Source organism: Antrostomus carolinensis, unplaced genomic scaffold, assembly GCF_000700745.2.
Source record: "Antrostomus carolinensis isolate BGI_N321 unplaced genomic scaffold, ASM70074v2 scaffold6685, whole genome shotgun sequence".
Classification (NCBI taxonomy): domain Eukaryota; kingdom Metazoa; phylum Chordata; class Aves; order Caprimulgiformes; family Caprimulgidae; genus Antrostomus; species Antrostomus carolinensis.
The window spans coordinates 4,223-22,592 of NW_010315733.1; the positions used below are offsets into that span (position 1 = coordinate 4,223).

The 18,370-nt window shown below is 38.0% G+C and overlaps 1 protein-coding gene across 3 annotated transcripts in view; it reads left to right on the plus strand.

The window, feature by feature from the left end:
• Positions 1–336: 336 nt before the first annotated feature.
• The window catches only part of GRM5 (glutamate metabotropic receptor 5), a 41,786-nt gene continuing 23,752 nt past the window's right edge, over positions 337–18,370 (plus strand). For all 3 annotated transcript variants that reach the window (XM_010168049.2, XM_010168050.2, XM_010168051.2), the window contains exons 1-3: positions 337–584; positions 4,952–5,120; positions 7,478–7,604. In XM_010168049.2, the coding sequence (XP_010166351.1) occupies positions 343–584; positions 4,952–5,120; positions 7,478–7,604 (538 nt within the window). In that variant the 5' untranslated portion in view covers positions 337–342. The remainder of the gene's footprint in view (positions 585–4,951; positions 5,121–7,477; positions 7,605–18,370) is intronic.

Here is an 18,370-nt window from a genome sequence, read left to right on the forward strand (position 1 = left end):
TCCCCAAAACATTATATTACAACATCCATGATAGATGCTTTTAATAAACACATGGAAGAGAAGTAGTCGAAAAACAACATACGGAGATATGGAGCTGCACAGAGCTTACATCAGCAGCATAGTAAAATATTTAAGAGGAACCTCTTCTTTCATTCCTTTTTTTTTTTTTTTTTAACATGGTCAGTGCGTGTACTAGTAAGAGCATTTGCTATGAGATGTTTAACACTTAAAAAGACATTTTCTGCCATTAATAACCAACCCACTAACAGATGTCTGAAGAGCTGATCATGTTTCAGCCCCATGCACTAACCACCCACTTTGCGATGCTCCCTGGCAGGCCAGATGACTCTAAGGACACAGCACGTTCAGGACTCCAAGATGGGCTTTGTAATCAATGCAATATACTCAATGGCGTACGGCCTCCACAACATGCAAATGTCGCTGTGCCCAGGCTTTGTGGGCCTCTGTGACGCCATGAAGCCCATCGATGGTCGGAAGCTCCTGGAATCCCTCATGAAGACTAACTTTACAGGGGTCTCTGGGGACACGATCTTGTTTGATGAGAATGGCGACTCACCAGGAAGGTAATGTTGACATTTGTCAAAATATTTAATACTAGACATGCATGCAGAGTTGACATCAGAACAAAGATCTCATACTTTTATTTTCCCATTTCCTAACTTTCTGTGCTTATTGTTCCAAAATAACTCATTTCTTTTAATATGCATATTTTAGGATATTTAAAATTAAGGTTATGACATGAACCTTCAGACATACAATCTTCCTGCGTGAATTTGTGTTTTCATCTGTAACATTTGAAGGTATTACTTCTCACTTCTAACCAACAAACCTTCAACTTTATGTTCATTGACTATGACAGCCACTGCAGCATTGCCCTCTCTCTCTTTGTGTGTTTAAGTGCATGTGCTTGATTGAGCGATAAGCAATCATAGCAGACATAGTTCTTTTATTAAGAAACATAAAACAATATCAGAAATATTGTATTGATTTGTCTGGGATTTTTTTTCCCACCAGAACTATTAAAAACCCGTTTCTGCATCTTCCAAATAAAGCCTTTTCACTTGCATAACAGAATAAGCCATAAATTCATACTATACTGCTATAAGCCAAATTGAATTTAAACAAAGCTTCTTTTGCTGACAACTTACATACATGGATATACATACATCTATGCAATATAAGACAAGTTTTTGTTTTTCTATTATAATATATGCAATATCCATATAAATAGACATTAAAAAGAGTAATGATTTTTTTCTGGGTTTCTGCCTACTGAACTCTCAGAAGATGAACATCGTGTGTGATAGCATTCAAAGTATATTTTTCCCTGTATCTCAGTGGGTAGATTCTTGCTTCCTTCATTACTTTTGCTCCAGTTTGATTGAGGCAGCCCCTTCTGCCTACATTATTGGGAAGTTTTGAAACATCTTTGTGATGGCACCATCTAAACAGATGGCTAAAGGGAAAACTGTTCATCCTGTACACTCATTTAAATTTTGTCTTCTCCCACTAATGTGAACTGAAAGGAAAGAATTAACTTGTGAGTAGAGATGGGTAGGGAAGGTAAATCTGTTAGTCAGAATATTTTGACATTTCTAAAAATTTCTGCAATTTCAGAACTGATTTTTTTCATTTTATTTGGAAACTTATAATGTCAGCATTCCCCCCAAAAGACAGCAGAACAACCACCTACAAAGCAGAGTTTTCCAACTCTTCAGACTCATACTCTAAGGAAGTGCACTGTGAGCTGGTAGGAGAACTCAGACACTAACTGGCAGAAACCCACGAAAATTTTAGATGGAAATTTATTTTCAGCACTGTTTTGGTGAGCAAGACTGTCTTCTGCTAAACATTTATATTTTTACAAAGAGTTGAATTCTCAAGAAAACTGCTCATTCTGTATTTTTCTGAACAAAATCTTTTTAGAAGACTTGTCCCAGTCTTCTCTTAAATTATTCCCGTTTGGTTTTAATGGTGCTCAGATGCAGTGGGCTGCATCCTACCTTATGCCTAACTGTTTCACTAATTTCTTGCATAAAGACTGAAGATGGCCTGTCACAAAGAAATTATATGTGGCATGACACCACCAATGACAATATCTAAGTGTTGCAAAGAGACTTTTAGCTTTACCTTTTACTCAAGTTGGCATGCTTAACAGTAATGATTTAATTCAATATGTTGCAAGGAATTTAATTAAATGTCTTGGGTCTTTTTAAATTCAATTCTGCAAAAGATGATGAAGGACTTATATGATGTGCAGTCATTTGCTCAGTCACAGTAGGATGTTAATGTTTCACTGAAGAGTATGGGGACACCACTGATTGTGCACCACAGGGTAACTCAGCTTTAAGGAAGTCCAACCTTACTGGATTTGTGTGAGACACAGTAGTGCTCTGTCTACTCAAACTAATGGACTGTCTGTGGTGAGAAAGTGGTCCCAGAGTTATTTTACTTTTGAAACACAGTTCTTCGTTCCTTCTTCTACTACAACAGTCACATCATTAAATCCAGTCTATATGCTTAAATTAGCCAACATGGAGTCAAAATTTACTTTTTCATCATTAAGAAGGCTTTATAGGAAGCTTCATCTTTAATACCCAGGTTTTGAGTAGTTTATAATTTTCTGAGAGCTGTCAAACACTATTTGCAACAGCTGGGAGGCGATGTAGTCATACTGGAACAACTCTTCTTCCCTGTTCACTTGCATTGATAGCTGCATCTTCACTTTATAAAATGGAAATTTAAACCCTCACAGCTGTACTCTGGTGATGGTGTTAAGCAGGAAATCAGAACATGAAAAGCCTTTCTGACCTAGATAGCTCAGGATTTTGATGTATAGCAAAAGGGTTTTGATATTATACAACAGATGATTAATCCCACAAGATGCTTTGAATCTTGGCCCTATTCCAAAGTCCTTTATGTGTATGTTGAGTTTTAAGCACATAGACAGTCTAGTGGAGGGCTTGTTTTAGGTGAGACAGAAGACATGGAAAAAACCAAATGAGTATGGAAGGAACAGCAAAGATTTCTCATGAAGATAACAGCTATCTGTAAATACTATCAAAACTTCAAAGAAAAAATGGAGAAGGCAAGAAAAGGCAAGAAAAAGAAGATGCTGAAGTTTTGGCTATGTTACCAATAGAATATGGATTCTCAGCAACTTCATGGCACTTTGTTTTGAAACAAGTGTTTTGCACTGTGATTAGGGCACTGCTGGAAATGTGCTGTTGCACCATCTGGTCTCTCCTATCGTAAAGTGACAAAATGTCCCTATGGTATCTCAGGGAAGCTCCAGGGAACCAGTGATTCATGAACCTGCACTATAGCAGTGGACTTACTGAGTCTTGCTGTTACTATCAGTCCAGCAATGCTGTTCTCCACAGAGAAGAGAGACACAATGTGTCGAGACAATTTTCTATTTAATTTTAAGGTTTCTTTCCAGTATTACCCTTGGGATGTATGCATGGAACTGCTATTGGAGGATAATTGGTTTAGGTCTGTGGCCTGTTGAGCATTGGCAGTACTTTTGTTCATCTGCCCATGAAACTCTGAATTGACAGCTTTAACAAAGCAATACTCAGAGGAGTGTTACAATGTCCTGACAATGCTGAATAAAGACTCCACAGTGGCTTCTGGGCTAACTTTTTGGTTAGTCTGTTTAATACCTGAATAGATTGTGCCTATGAACTGCAGAAAAAAATTCTTGGTTTATAACCATGTTTATTTGGTTTTGTGTGTGTGTTATCTGGATTCGATTAACTTGTGTCAGTCTGACATTCACATCTCTAACTTTGATGAGGTTATTCTCAAAGCTTCTTTATATAGGATGGAAAGTGAAATATTCCAAAACCCAGGAGTATCATAATTTTTTCTTACTAGCTATATTATTGCTCATTTCTTCTTCTTTTGGAAAGACTCAAGTATCATATGATATGGGTAAGATCATACTGCTCATTCAGTCAGGCTCAACTTTCATTTTCTTTCGCATGTTGCTTGCAGTCCTGATCCTGACTTATGTGTGATTTTGGCATTGAATCCCTGTTGTAGTTTCACCACTGTGACAGTTAGACTTTGTATCCTGATGCAAACCATCTTGAGATCCATGGATGAAGAATACTATAGAATAGTTTTACTGTAAATTTTTTATGTCAACATGGAAAAATATTGATGTTAGATATAGTATGGCCACTGCTTGTCAGTCTTAAAAGTGTTTTCTCAAAACTTAAGAGAGATACTTGAGTATCTTAGTTAAGAGATTGTTTGATGTAATGAGCTGGTTCTTTTACTTATCTGCACATTCTTCTGCTTGAAGAATGATGCCTGATTCCCCTCTGGGTGTCACATCAAATTGCATCTTGCAGTCTTACAACACAGGAAGTTTCTTTTGATCCCACAGGCTGAGGTTGCTTCTACAACTGAAACCACCACACTCACTTTAGGAGCTTAACTGTCCTCAGGCTTCCTCTTTCAGGAAGGGAATAAGCACTTGCAGACAGTGAGGAGCACTTAGTGTTGGGATTTGCCATTATAAGTTTAGATCTCTCTGCTCCTGCTCTAGAGAGAACATAGGGCAGCTATGGTCCCCTATGCAGCTGGCTTCAGTGCTGAAAGTCCAACAGGACTAATCTTGTCTGTCTCATTTCATTGTTTTCCTTAAATAAATACAGTCATTTTCAGAAGCTCAGTCACTTCACCTCAAAATGTTCAGGAAACTTTCATGGTGACAGAAGAAAACAAATTAAAATACAAAGGAAAAGATTATGATATGACAAAAAATTATTGGGATAGACTCAACGGCAAGTGTAATGTTTGAAATTTTGCCTTCTTTATTTCAACAAGCTTTATTTTGACTGTATAGTATTTCTTTAATTTGAAACATTTCATGATGTTCTCCTCAACTCAGATATGTCTTCCCTTTGTGTTTCCAAAGGTATGAAATAATGAATTTTAAGAAAATGGGGAAGGACTACTTTGATTATATCAATGTTGGCAGCTGGGACAATGGTGAGCTGAAAATGGATGATGATGAAATATGGTCAGAGAAAAATAATATAATCAGATCTGTGTGCAGTGAACCCTGTGAAAAAGGCCAGATAAAGGTAAATATTTTCTCCATTTACTTCAGTCATGTGGAATGCAAAGCCTTGAAATTTGAAAGCAAGTTTTCATTGATTCTTAACGAAAACAGTGTTCCACACCTTAATTCAAATATACAGACTTATGCATTTAGTTCTTATTTGTATCATAGTCATCTCACTATTTTCATAAGTTGACATTTTCTTTTGCTCCTATACCTGCAAATCGCTGACTTTTTTATATTTATATTCCAAATATTTTAGAATAGTTATTGGTTTGGGGGTTTTTTCCGCATATTTTTACAGTATCTGATTCAGTGGAGTGTAAATCCCTGACAGGAACTTGTTAGTGCACTTACAGGTAAAATATAAATAATAATTGCTACTATTTCGGTGCCAGGCATAGACACCTAGACTGGAATATTATTACTCAGACCTTAAGTCTGTGATGTCAACAGAGAACATTGATAACTACTGCTACTTAGAACTTCAGGAAATTTTTTTTAAATCATATCTGGTTTACTGCTTCATTGTTTCCCAGGATTTTTTTTATTTTTCCTTCTTCATTTTCAGTGTTGCAGTAAGTAAAGAGGGTAGACGAATCTGTCATATATTAATTGTACTCTATTACCCTTCACAATCCCATGGCACTGCAGAACAGTTAAAATGCTGCAAGTCCTTAACTTACCTTGCAGTCATTTATATAAAAGACTGTGGATTGAGGGGATGGGCATGGAGGGCAGAGTGGCTCAGACTGAAAAAAAGCAGATGTAATATCTGACATGTATCATTGGAAACTGGATCACTTTTCTCCTGTGTTAACAAGGCATCAATTACTCCCAACCGTAACTAAACAGGGGTCTGGTGTTGGCCTGTCCCAGCCACAAAGTCACATATGTGAGGACAGAGATGGACAAACAGATAATAACTTCAGACTTGGGTGGCTCAGATTTCCTTTAGAATCTCTTGCGACAGCACAGGTAATGGGAGATATCTTGTGATCTTCATTAACAGTCTCCTTCCACCCTCTTCTCATGCTCTCAAGGATTCTCTCAAGAGGATTCTTCATTATGAAACTAGTAAATCATAGACAGATTAGACAGATGCTTGAAGTCCAGTGTCTGAAATGTTCTTTATGCTGCTTGTTAGGTTATTGATTATAAACCTCAAAGTTTAATTCACAGTTCTTTATCTTCATGGTCTCCACAGATGATGGGGAGAGCTTCACCCTGCCAGGCTCGATGGTGGTTTTCCTGCAGAAACTCAATTATGCAGGAAACATTAAATGTAATGATATCCAACACTCAGCAATATTTAGTACATCCATCTGAAGGACTTGATAAAATCCAAACACAGACAAAACCACAAGTTTTCAAGTCCCCATATGGCTGATGAAAATTATATAATATACACTTTTTTCACTCAGCATTGCAAAGAGCAATCCAGTTCTTTTCGTTTACACTTACATTTCATTTATTAAAATTGCAATAAAGACATTTGGTTTTGAAGCCATCTTCTAAGTTCATCATTGCAAAAAGTACATAAGTCAGCCTACTTCTTATGCTATAATTGGGAGTATTAGTTTATAAATTGTTTGGGAAAAGTAGAGAAACTGGGAATACTTTACTTCAGAAGAAAGACACATTGACAAGAAGCACAGATGTTTTCAGTACCCAGAGACAATAAATAAGCATTTTGAAATATCTGCATTTCAATCATGAGCTAGCAATAACATTTGGCAGCAAATTATAAAATAAGAAATTGGGTCAGATATTAAAATGGGTGGAGATAACATCCTCACTCTTAAATGCTAATTAGAAATTCATTAATTAAATAATTCTGGAAAAAGGATGTTCTGTTTGATATCTAGAAAAAATCAGTTTTAACAAATTGCTCACAACTGGATGAAAAATAATAATCCAAAAAATCTTTGGGTAATGAACTCTTAGGGAAATAACGCTGTTGACATGATCGCCTGTATGGACCACAGTGGAGTGAATTACGTGCCTTGAGTATCATGCACTGGCTTCTGTAGGCACGTTGACATCTATGAAATCTTGAATTTTGCTAATTCTAAGAGAAGAAAAGAAATCTTCTTGTCATTCTTTACCTCCACTTATACTTCTGCATTTGATTGTTTCTTTCTTCTGGTACATACATGACAGAAGAACTGAGAATCTGTGTCATATGTTATATAAGCAAACATATAATGAATCACAGAATGTTGGGGAAAGGAATGAAATGAATGAAAAGGAACTCCCTTTAAAATATATTTTTAAAAAACCTCTATGAAAAAAAAAGACATTAAAAATCAAATTAGCAACTGGGGCAGCATGAATGTACATTTATGTTGCTAAATCAAATGTCAATTTTTGTCTCAGGTGATCCGTAAAGGAGAAGTGAGTTGCTGTTGGACCTGCACTCCTTGTAAAGAGAATGAATATGTATTTGATGAATACACATGCAAAGCCTGCCAGCTCGGCTCCTGGCCCAACGACGACCTCACAGGTAAATGAGTTGTGGCTGTGTTTATGTTGTCAATGAAAAATGTTCATCTGCTGAGCTGAAGAAACAAATGCCAGATACAAGTGAGTAAGAAAGAGAACTGTTTCGGTCAGATTGAACCCAGGGATAAGGCTGAAATTTGAACTGAGACTGGTATTTGTCTTCTCTCATCAACCAGGAATTGTTGGTGTAATTCAGCTGATTTTTAAAGACCTGAGTTACTACATCTAGAAATATAAAAAATAGTCCTGGTTTTGTATTCAAATCTGTCCTAACATCTAGCTAGTGTTACATATCTTGTCTTTCCCCAAACAGGTAGAGAAATTAAGTCCTTGTCAGAGAAATTATTAAGGGAGGTAAAATTTCAGAGTTTTATTTTCCTCCCAAGCAGGCAGAGAAGGGTTGTGCAATATTTCCTTTTTTAATCTGAAAAAGTTCTGAGCTAGCTGATGTAGTTACTGCTGCTAAATGCATGAGTGCTTGAAATAGACTCAGATTTGTATTTGTCCTTTGTTCACTAGAGAGTCTGCTGGAGTACAAGGTTCATATTCTCCTTGCCATGGCATAGATCTCTATGTTTTTGCAGAATACCAATTTGGCTACTTTCGATATAAATTACTCCAACACCCATATCCCACAATCTCTCTTTTTTATGACTAATACACAGAATTCTGGTATTCAAATGCTCAGAACACACATCACTTCAAAACGTTGTTCCAGGGATCAGATTTGCATCATGCCAGGTTCTGCATAGACAAGGGGAGAAGAGAGAGGTTTTTTTCCAAAAAGAGCTCACAGACTTGGTTTGCGTATAATTTCGATGGATGAGGAGAAACACTTTTTAGATGAGAGGGAAGACAAAGGGAAAAACCGTTTCCATATAAGTGGAAGTACATCAGGCAAAGCTTGACCTATAGACATATTTTTATATATAAAGTTAATCCTTTCCTGGTAAGGGATGTTGTATTGCTGCAATATATTATCTGGGTTACCTAATTATTGCATAAATATCATTTATTTATATAAACTTATGGGATATTTTTCAGAAAGTGTTCAACATAAAACTTCACCTGAGAAATAAACTTTTTAACTGACAAAATTGAAACAGCAATAAAATGGATTTGTGAATGGTCCTCCAACCCTGTGGCCCCAGCCCTCCCTGCCTGGGCACTCAGCAAGCAGGCAGCAAAGCCTTCTCATCTCAGAGAAAGCTTTCTTGTGCCAGGAGAATGGAGAAGGGGAGAAAAAGACACCTGGCCCTACATGTCCCCAAGTGCAGAACACTGCGGGTGTGGTGTAAGCTCAGGTTCACATTACAGCTGGGTTATCCAAAAGCCTCCAAAAGCCCACGTCGCAGGGACCAGGCCATCGCACCAAACTGGTCAGTTTATGAAGGTCAGCTAGTGCAAATGCTCAACTCCTCAGGCACTGTGGGTCTTGTCTGAGACTTGGCAGATGCCAGCTCACATCTCTGTTTCAGTGAGCACCTGAGGTTTTATCCAACATAGATCAGCTGAAAAAAGAGCTGCTACAAGTCAGTTAGGAAGGAACTGGCTCCAAGTGCCTCATGAGACCAATAGATGACCCACTTCTGAAACACCAGTCATAAGGAATTGCCCATTGACCTGGTGCAGTTTGGGTAATTAGCCTGTAAGCACCACATGTAAGGCAAAGTGGAGCCAGCAGCCACCAGGTTGGCCTTCAGGCTCTGTGCTTTGAGCTGGCTCCCTAGGGTATGCAGATCTCTATGCCTCAGGCAAGGCATCAGATTGGGCTTGTGGGAGGATTTATTCTCTGAAAGTCTTAATTTGCCCTCAGGATGTAAGAGTAGGATGGGGCAGTGCTTCAAAAGCTCTTGTAGGATTGAGTCAATTATTTTGTACCCAGATCTGACTGTTTTGAAGGAAAGGAGTTGTCTTTTTAGTCAATAATGTCAAACGCTTTGTGCATTACATGAGCTGCTACATTTTGCACACCATTCATCTGACTTTAGACATGCACTTTATGCCTTTATAGGGACCAACATCAATATGCACACAAAACAACCCCGTGACATCAGGAGATCTAACCCTTGTTTCTCAGTCAAGCACACATTCAGCAGGCACTATTTGGAAACTGAACCCCGCCTTGGCCTCCATATGCATGGCTGACACAATATGTACTCCTGGTACCAGGATACCCATCACCATAGCTTCATGGCTGTTTAGTCCCCTTAACTTACTGTTCACATGATGGCTGGATCTTGTCTTATTTAGTTTTGTATAAAAACCAGATTTTAAAAAGCGTATTCCCAGCTTATCCATACAATATATTGAGCTGTATTTCTAATGGTCATATTTATAATCCCAACTTTTGCAACTCGTAAAAAACTACCTCTCAGTCTTGTTTAAAATATAAGATTTAGTAATAAATGTGAGTTGAAAGTAAGGAGAAGGAGATGTCTTTTGTATTCCAGCAATGAAATTTACCTTCAGTTTTATAAAGCATACACCAATCTCCTTGAAATGTCCCTACATCTGATACCGCAGCAGTCTGTCTCTTTGTTGCTTGATAAAGCCATGTCTGAGGTAATATCAGCTCCACAAGGCTACACATATAAAAAGCTCATTGGAATAAGTCTTCCTTGCATGATCACCTTCAGATGAGAGCCTGTAAATAATCAGCCATGAGCCTGAGAAGGCTTTCAATGTGGAGCTGCACTTCACTGTTTGCCAGAGATCTGAACTTGGATAAAAACATTTTTGGAATCCTTTCTTGGCTCACACAACAAAATGTTGCTCCATCTTTCTTATGCTCAATGACCAGTGTCAGTTTTGTGCCACAAACTTCACTATATAAAATGTGTAATGGCAGGGATGTTACTCACAGAAAGGAACAGAGATTAATGCTTTTTTTTCCAGTTACCTGTGGAATATCACAATTCAGATGTAGGAAGAGACAAGACAGAAGGGATGCAATATGTGTAGGAAAATGAAGTTATTCTCAGAACAGAAAAAGACATTGGATTTCTGAAGTACAGGCAGGTACAGGAAGTGGGAAAGACAAGTGGGAGGAAGAGTTTATTTTGATTAAATCAGTTACTGCAAAATATCTCCATCTAGATGTGGAGCTGAGGTGAGAAAGGGAATGTTTAGCCACTCATATTTTATTTCCTCACAAATTTCAGTTTCATTGCTGAAATTTGTCACAGAATCACAGAATAGCTTAGATTGGAAAAGACCTTTTAAGATCATCGAGTTTAATCATTAACCTCACACTGACAAGTCCCTGACTAAATCATGTCCCTCAGCACTATGTCTACATGACTCTAAAATACCTCTGGGGATGGGGACTCCACCATTCCGCAGGGACGAGGCTTTTTCTTGGACAAAAAGCTAGTCATTCTCTTCCTTTTCTCCAGATTTATCTGTACCATCCCAACATGAACCCCAAGTCATTTTACTCCTCCTAGTTTAGTATCAAGATATGTTTTCCAATCTACTGTAGCTCCCCTTCTTCCCCATGCATTGCATTAGCAACATCCATACATTACACCACCACTTCACACGTTAGTATGGCCAGTGTGGCTGAGCCACATACTTAATTAGAGCAGGAGAAACTCACGGGTCTAAGTCCAGAAGTATATGCCAATCCCTCCACTATTCCTCAAAGCCTTTGTCTGCATTATATTCACAGTGGGGGGAAAATAAACAGATGCCAGGCATATTTAGACACAAATTAAGGGATTTTCTTAACACTGAGGATGTGATAATTTGTTTAATAAATTCATTTTATGATAATTTAATTAATAAATGAAATTATTTTTTCAGTATTTTGATGAGAATGGCTTTTTGGTTCTCCAAAAACCCAAGTGACTTTGAGGACATGTCCTTCTATATTCAAAAAAGGGTGTCTTGAAAAGACCAGATAAGTTTTGTTCAGCATCTCAGAGCTTTTTCAGTGGATGTAGGAACAGCCTGGTCCAGTTATCACTAGTGTGTTTTAAGGACATTTTTGAGGTGTGAGGGAGGCAATTATTCTCTCTTTCTGTGATTCAGGGACAACATACAACAATAACAGAAACAAAGTTTTGTCTAGTGACCTCAGGGACTGCAAGGAAAGTAGATGATATTAATTTCAGTGACACCTGGATTATCTTCAGGCTGTATTGACATTTTTCTCATTCTCTAGGTACTCCAAATACGCTGACTGTTTGATTTTCTTAATTGGATTCCCATGAAAATAGGAACTGAAATATTTTCCAGCTCTTGAAATGTTTTCTTTGCCATTCAAGGATAAGGCTAAATATCAGAAATCTGTATTTTTACTATAGTTACAAAATTTCTTTCATCAAATAAGGTACAGTAGACCCAGGATAGCAGCATCATGATCCTGTGTGCCTGTTTGAAAGTGCCATGTAAGAACTGGGTTATCCAAAAAACGCTTGAATAGAAAGGACTGAAAAAGGGGCATCCCACCTCTAAGTAACACAACAGCCATTTCCAAAAGCTCTGACAACACTAATGCTGTCCCACATTTGGTTTGTATTGATCTGGATTCCTCACTGAGAAGCAAGGATGACTCCTGGGGGCATTACTCGTACTGTCAGTGAGAGCCACAGAGAAGAGACAGCGCTGGGAGCTGCTGCTGTCTTGGCTCTGGGCACCATCTGGGACAGACTACTGCCATGGCTCATGCAGACCAACCACAGGGTCAAAGGCAGGGGAGATGCTCGCTATCACATCTCGGTGTGTCCCCATGAAGACTTGGTCTGCTCTTCCTGTAGCATGCTGATTTGCGCTGCGACAGGAGGCAGCTGAGGTTTGGGTGTCTCATAAGGCTGGATCTTGTCCCCCCTCTAAGTAAGAAAATAATTAATCTCTTGTCCAAAATATTTTCCAGTGGTAACTACTTCTTGTCATCAAACTGTTTTCTTGTATTGTTGCTTGCAATAAAGTTACAGGCATTGGTAATTTCAGCAATTGTCTGACAGTTGTCAGCACAAGGCAGAACACAATTCAGCCTGTACTGACACTGATTTTGTTGCTGAAACGTTACAAAGATCTTGCTTTGACCATAATTGCTAAGGTTGTAATTCAGTCTAAGGGTAGAAGTAGGATGAAATTTTTATCTGGTTGTTTTTAGTGTGATAAATGCACACCAGAAAAGATAATGTCCAAATTTCATCCTGATTTTCTGTGCCCTGTATTTCTCTTTCTTTTTTATTTCTTATTCCAAATTAAATATAACAATTTCCATAAGTCACTCTCATACCAGCCTGTTGGAGAAAACAGATGAGGATGAGTTAAAGGTTCAGGTGACAATATTATGACCAGGAGCTCTGGTTGTCATTTTGCCCCTTCCCTTGTTGCTGGGTTTGTGGACTTTTCTTACTTCACTTGCTTATTCCAGGTAAGGTGTGGAATTTAGCTTCCAACCCATTTACAACCCAAGTCTCCAGCATGAGCCACACAGTGCTTCAGGCTCAAATGAGCTGGTTCAAGAATGCTGAGCTCAAAGAAACAGCTCTTGGAGGCTCCTGGGCTGGATGAAGAGGAACTTGCCAGCAAAACCAGAAGGATCCACTTGTAATTGTGCCTTACATTATAGAAAGTTTGCTGAACATGACATATTCTGAACAAAACATTTACAACACACAGAGCCAGCATTTTTTAGTGAAACTTAAATCAAAACAGTAGAGCTAACATAAGGATGGATCTGATTGCTGCAATTCATCAGTTGTTCCAATCATTCTGCACATTTGTGTAATTAAGGAATCATTCCCCATGTGGTCACAGGGTAACTTTAACGTCTTATTCTAAAAATCATGATCCTGCCTTTTACTGCAATGCACAGCTAAATCAGTATATTTGAGATACTAGGGACTGAGGCTCCTGAGCTACAAATGCTCCAGCTTTCAAGATGTGACCAATCCCAACTCCTGCCCTGCAGAGGTGGCAGAATAAACACACGCACAGACCTCAGATGTATCCTTTGACTATGCAAACCCACCTCTGCTGATGGTTTCAGTAAATGTGCCAGCCTGAAAACTGCAGCAGCTAAGAAGCCAGCATATGGTCGCCTCTATGTGGTCTGTCATTATAACAACTACAGAAGGTCCCAACAGAATAGGTCAAAGACCTGGTGACCATAATAATTTACCATAGTACCACAACTTAGTACTGAAGTTGAAGATGTCCTCTCTCAATGCAGTTGGTCCACATTCCATGTGGAGGTCAAGGGGCTGATTTCTTGCCCAGGACTTTGGAGAGTGTGATTACTTTTGCCTTGCCAGTTTGGATAACAAGTTGATGTTTCATTAAAAAAAAAAAAAAAAAGAAAAAAATAATAAAATGTTATAAAAGTTACCTTGCCAGCTTCATGTAGATTTTTATTCTGACTCCTACATTTTTGCATCTCAGATCTCCATATGTGAAAACTCAAATAACTAATCAAAATATCCCTTCTCCCATCTTTTGGGATTATAAATAGGAAAACATTCAGAAGCATTCGTATAAAATATTTAACATCACAACATCAATACACTATGAACAATATGTGCCAAATCCTACCTGGAGACTCTTGTTCACAACTAAGATGTGGCTAGGTTGTTGTTTATGTTTCAGACTTGGAAGGGTCTGTGAAAAGTTACCAAGAAAACCAAAAGTCTTTTGTCAAAGGGTTGAACTCACTGCCCAGGTTGCTAAACCCCACTGAAAAATATTTAGGGCTTACTAAACTAGCAGTAATTTTCTGCTAGGTTTAGTGTCCACGTGCAGATTCAGTGAGCTTTAGCTCATGGTGTTGACTTAAGAGACTTGCCTGAATTCTCTTCACTTTCCAGAGTACATCCTATTCACAAGCCATAATCTGTCATGTTTACTTTTGGAACTGGTTTAATTATATATTTTATATTGCCTACCATGAAAGGGATGTTCAATGCTAAGCTAATACCATTTTATGGATGCTGAAGGCCTAGTCAGGTCTCTTAATTGTCAAGGCTACAATAACAAATTAAAACAGTGTCAAAATCAGATCCCCGGAAAATATGGACTATAATACAGTGTTTCATATCTGTGAACTCTTCTCCCAGATGAAATTATTTTAATGCAATATGAAAGATCAGAAATAAGCAGCATGTTTATCTCTACAGAGGTAAACACAGCGTACTAATAGACCTATGGCAGTGGTCAAGCCTTCAAGAGCTTCTTCTCTCCTTGTTTATGGAACAATTTAGCTCATCCCTGAAGTAGCCAGAAGTTTTTTCAAAATATCAGAAGCTTTTTTTGTTGTTGTTATTCCCCAGAAGATTCTTATACAACTTTATCTGTAATTTGCTGGCAATTTTTAATGCTCCTTTCAGAAAATCTTTCCTTAGCGTGTCAAATGGGACTCTGATTTTTTTTTTTTTTTACATACTTTTTTTGCTATCAGCATGCATATTTGAAAACATGCTCCCACTGGCTACATTTCTGGCCAGAAGAACATCAGAGCAGTTTTATGTCAATTTTACTGGGGCTCCAGTCTCAGAAGCAGGACACTCTTGAGCACAGAGTAGAACATCTTTACACCTGCTCCAAATTGGACTGGCTCCTAACAGAGTTTCCACAAGCCAAAGATTGCCTCAGCACACTGCAGGGACCACAAGACAAGGCGTCTGGCTCTGTTCCACCTGAAGTTTCTGAGCCAGCAAGGAGAGAAGACTTTCCAGGTGCTTGGAGGTGTTGACCAAGTACAAGACGTGGGCTGTGGAGTAGAATCTTTTCCAAATGATCATTGAGCATAGACATATTTAGGGGATAGGAACAAGTTCTTCTTGTGCTACCATTTTTCAGCTTTTGATTTGGTATAGTCTTGGCCATCAACCTAACCTGAACATTCAGAGTGCTGTTTTCCCATATTTCTTTTACTTGATCTAGTTGTCCCTTTCTGCAAAGCTCCATTGTCAGAAACCATTAGTTGCAAAGCTATTATATGAAAACTTCACCAATCATTGCTTTTTGAAGACCATCCAGTCCTTAAATCTTAATTGAGGAATAAATCATTGCACAGTTTAGCATTCTCCTTGAAAGTATACCCAGTGACAGGGGAAAAAAATGAACAAGTTTTCAGCTCTTTTCTCAGGTATTTTGTTAAGAGAGTGTAAAAAGAGTAATAAAGAAAGGAATGCATGAAACAGTCTGAAACTAATGATAAATAGTTGGCTATGATTCATCTCTGCCGTAACATTTAAACTGAGCAAAATTCAGCACCTATATCATTGCCTGTATATAAAGGCCAGCTGTCAGACAGACCTTTTCTGTTCAGATTTCCTGTCCAAGAATATATAGTAGTATTAGAAGCTGATAACAATTTGTTTCCTCAAAACATTAATCAAATTTTGGTAAAATCAGAAATAGATTTAGAGGTCACTTATTTACTCATAAAACTTCTTGGGGATATCTCTACATACCAGAGAATGCTTTCTGGTTTTCACCCTACTTCCATCACTCTCACTGGTATGAAAAGTTGATTTTAATGATGTGATTCCTGTGTCACATTAAACTTGACAAAGTCAAAATGAAATACAGTGTCTCCCTCACAATAAGTAAACCCTTTAAAACCAACAAGAGTCAAATAGGTAACATCAACTAATGCTATGAGAGTGTTTCATAAAAATCTAAATGACTTTTTTACATGAAAATGTGGCAGTTATTTTATTATTGCAACAGAAAGCTTTGAACACCAAAGCAGTTAAAATATGGATGGCAAATTAATCTGCATTTAGTAACTAAGATCACAATTCTGTTACACTGGAGTGACTGCAAATTTTTATCCTTTAACTGCACTGATGTCAAGAACTTGTTGACCCTCATCCTTCTGATTTTTCTGCAAGAATACAGAACTATCTGCCTTATACTTTTGCCAATGCAACCTATTGAGTATACCACCTTACTGTCGGTATTATATTTTTGATAATATTAACTGTGTAGAATATGGAATATAGAAATACTGGGAGAAGAAAGGAGCTAAGCCTCATATCTACCTATTCCATGTCAGTGACAGATTTGGAGAAACTTTATGTTTCTCCAAATAAAATAAAGAAAAAAGCAAAGAGGATATCTTAGGTGTTGAAATTCCCAAATTATATTCCTGATGTCTACATTTACTTCTGTTCATGAAGTCATTGAGGTTCCAGTTTACCTAATTAATTGTGATTTCTTGGCATCCAGATGCCCATCAGACAGTGCTGAAAATAGAGATGTGAGCACTCAGTGCCCCATCCCCATGGGTAAAATTGCCTTGCCACGACCCACCCTGAGTCAGGCAGACACCCTTCTGTCTGACTTAACTAGAAGACAGCAACCTGATTACAACAATCCTAAATTTTAAGGTCATTTAGATTTTGCAATCAAGGTTAGTCAAGCTTAATACAAGTATAGTGAAAATAGAAGTTTTTAGTTGCATTTCCTTCACTCTATTTTCTCCTTCCAGCAGTCTTGCCCTGGTAGGCGGTGCCAGTGTGTCTACTATCATCAAGAAGTTGCACTCATTCTGGAGCATCAGGGACCTCTCCCCTTATTCCTATTGGGTCTGGCTGAGATAGAGTTAATTTTCCCCATAGCAGCCCTCATAGTGCTGTGCTTTGTATTGGTATCTAGAAAGGTGTTGATAACACACCAGTGTTTTGGCTAGAGATGTGTAGTGCTCAGACAGCATCAAAGCTGTTTCTCCAACATTATTCCTCACCAGTAGGATAGGAGTGGGTAAGATCTTCAGAGGGGACACAGTTGGGAGAGCTGACCCAAACAGACCAAAAGGATATTCCATACCATATGATGTCTGCTCAGCAATAAAAGCTAAGAGAAAGATGGAGGTGGGGGCATTTGTTATTATAACATTTGTCTTCGGGGGCAGGATGTGGCTGAACATCACCTGTTGATGGGAAGTAGAGAATAAATCTTTTGTTTTCCTTTGCTTCCACACACGGCCTTTGCTTTTGCTTTATTAAACTGCCTTTATTTTGACCCACAATTTTTTCTATCTTATTTTCTCCCTCCCCATCCTGCTGAGGAGGGGAGTGATAGAGTGGCTTGGTAAGCACCTGGTATCCAGCCAAGGTCAACCCACCACACCTATCTGGGCTTTACAGTTCAAAGAGAAAGGAGAGATGGAGGAGAGATGCCATCAATAAGTTTTCTGCCAGCTTTTACTTCTGTCCATTGATCTGCACAATGGGGAATGAAAAACTTCTTTGACTTCCTATGACACGTGCATAGAATGACTTATTAAAACCTATACATAGACTGAAAAACAAGTGTTGCACTGTTAATTAAGCTTTTACACTAATCTATTGAATTCAGTTTTATTTCATGAATTAGATGAGGTTTTAATTCCTCAGAAGTCTCAAAAGGAAGAATGATAGATAAAGAAGCGAGCACGGTGTGCCATCCCAAATTACCTATTATCTGCAACTCTGATCTTAGAAAATTTTTGTCAGAAAAAATGTAACACATCACAGAAAGATGCACTTTTCTTTTTCTTGAAACCTAGAATCTCTAAGATTCCTTTCCATAATCATTAAACAACTACCAATATCCTTCATAATGTACAATACAATTAGAGGGATTGACATCTGTTCCTTTAAGTGTATATAATATGCAGACAACTCTAAAGCATTTTGCACTGAGGCAATGCAACTTCATTCTGAAATTTGTTCATAAAATAATAAATTTGAAAAGATTTAAATGGAAAATTCCACTGAGAGAGGTGACTTATCTTAATCAGCTTGGCCATTTTTTCTGTTATCA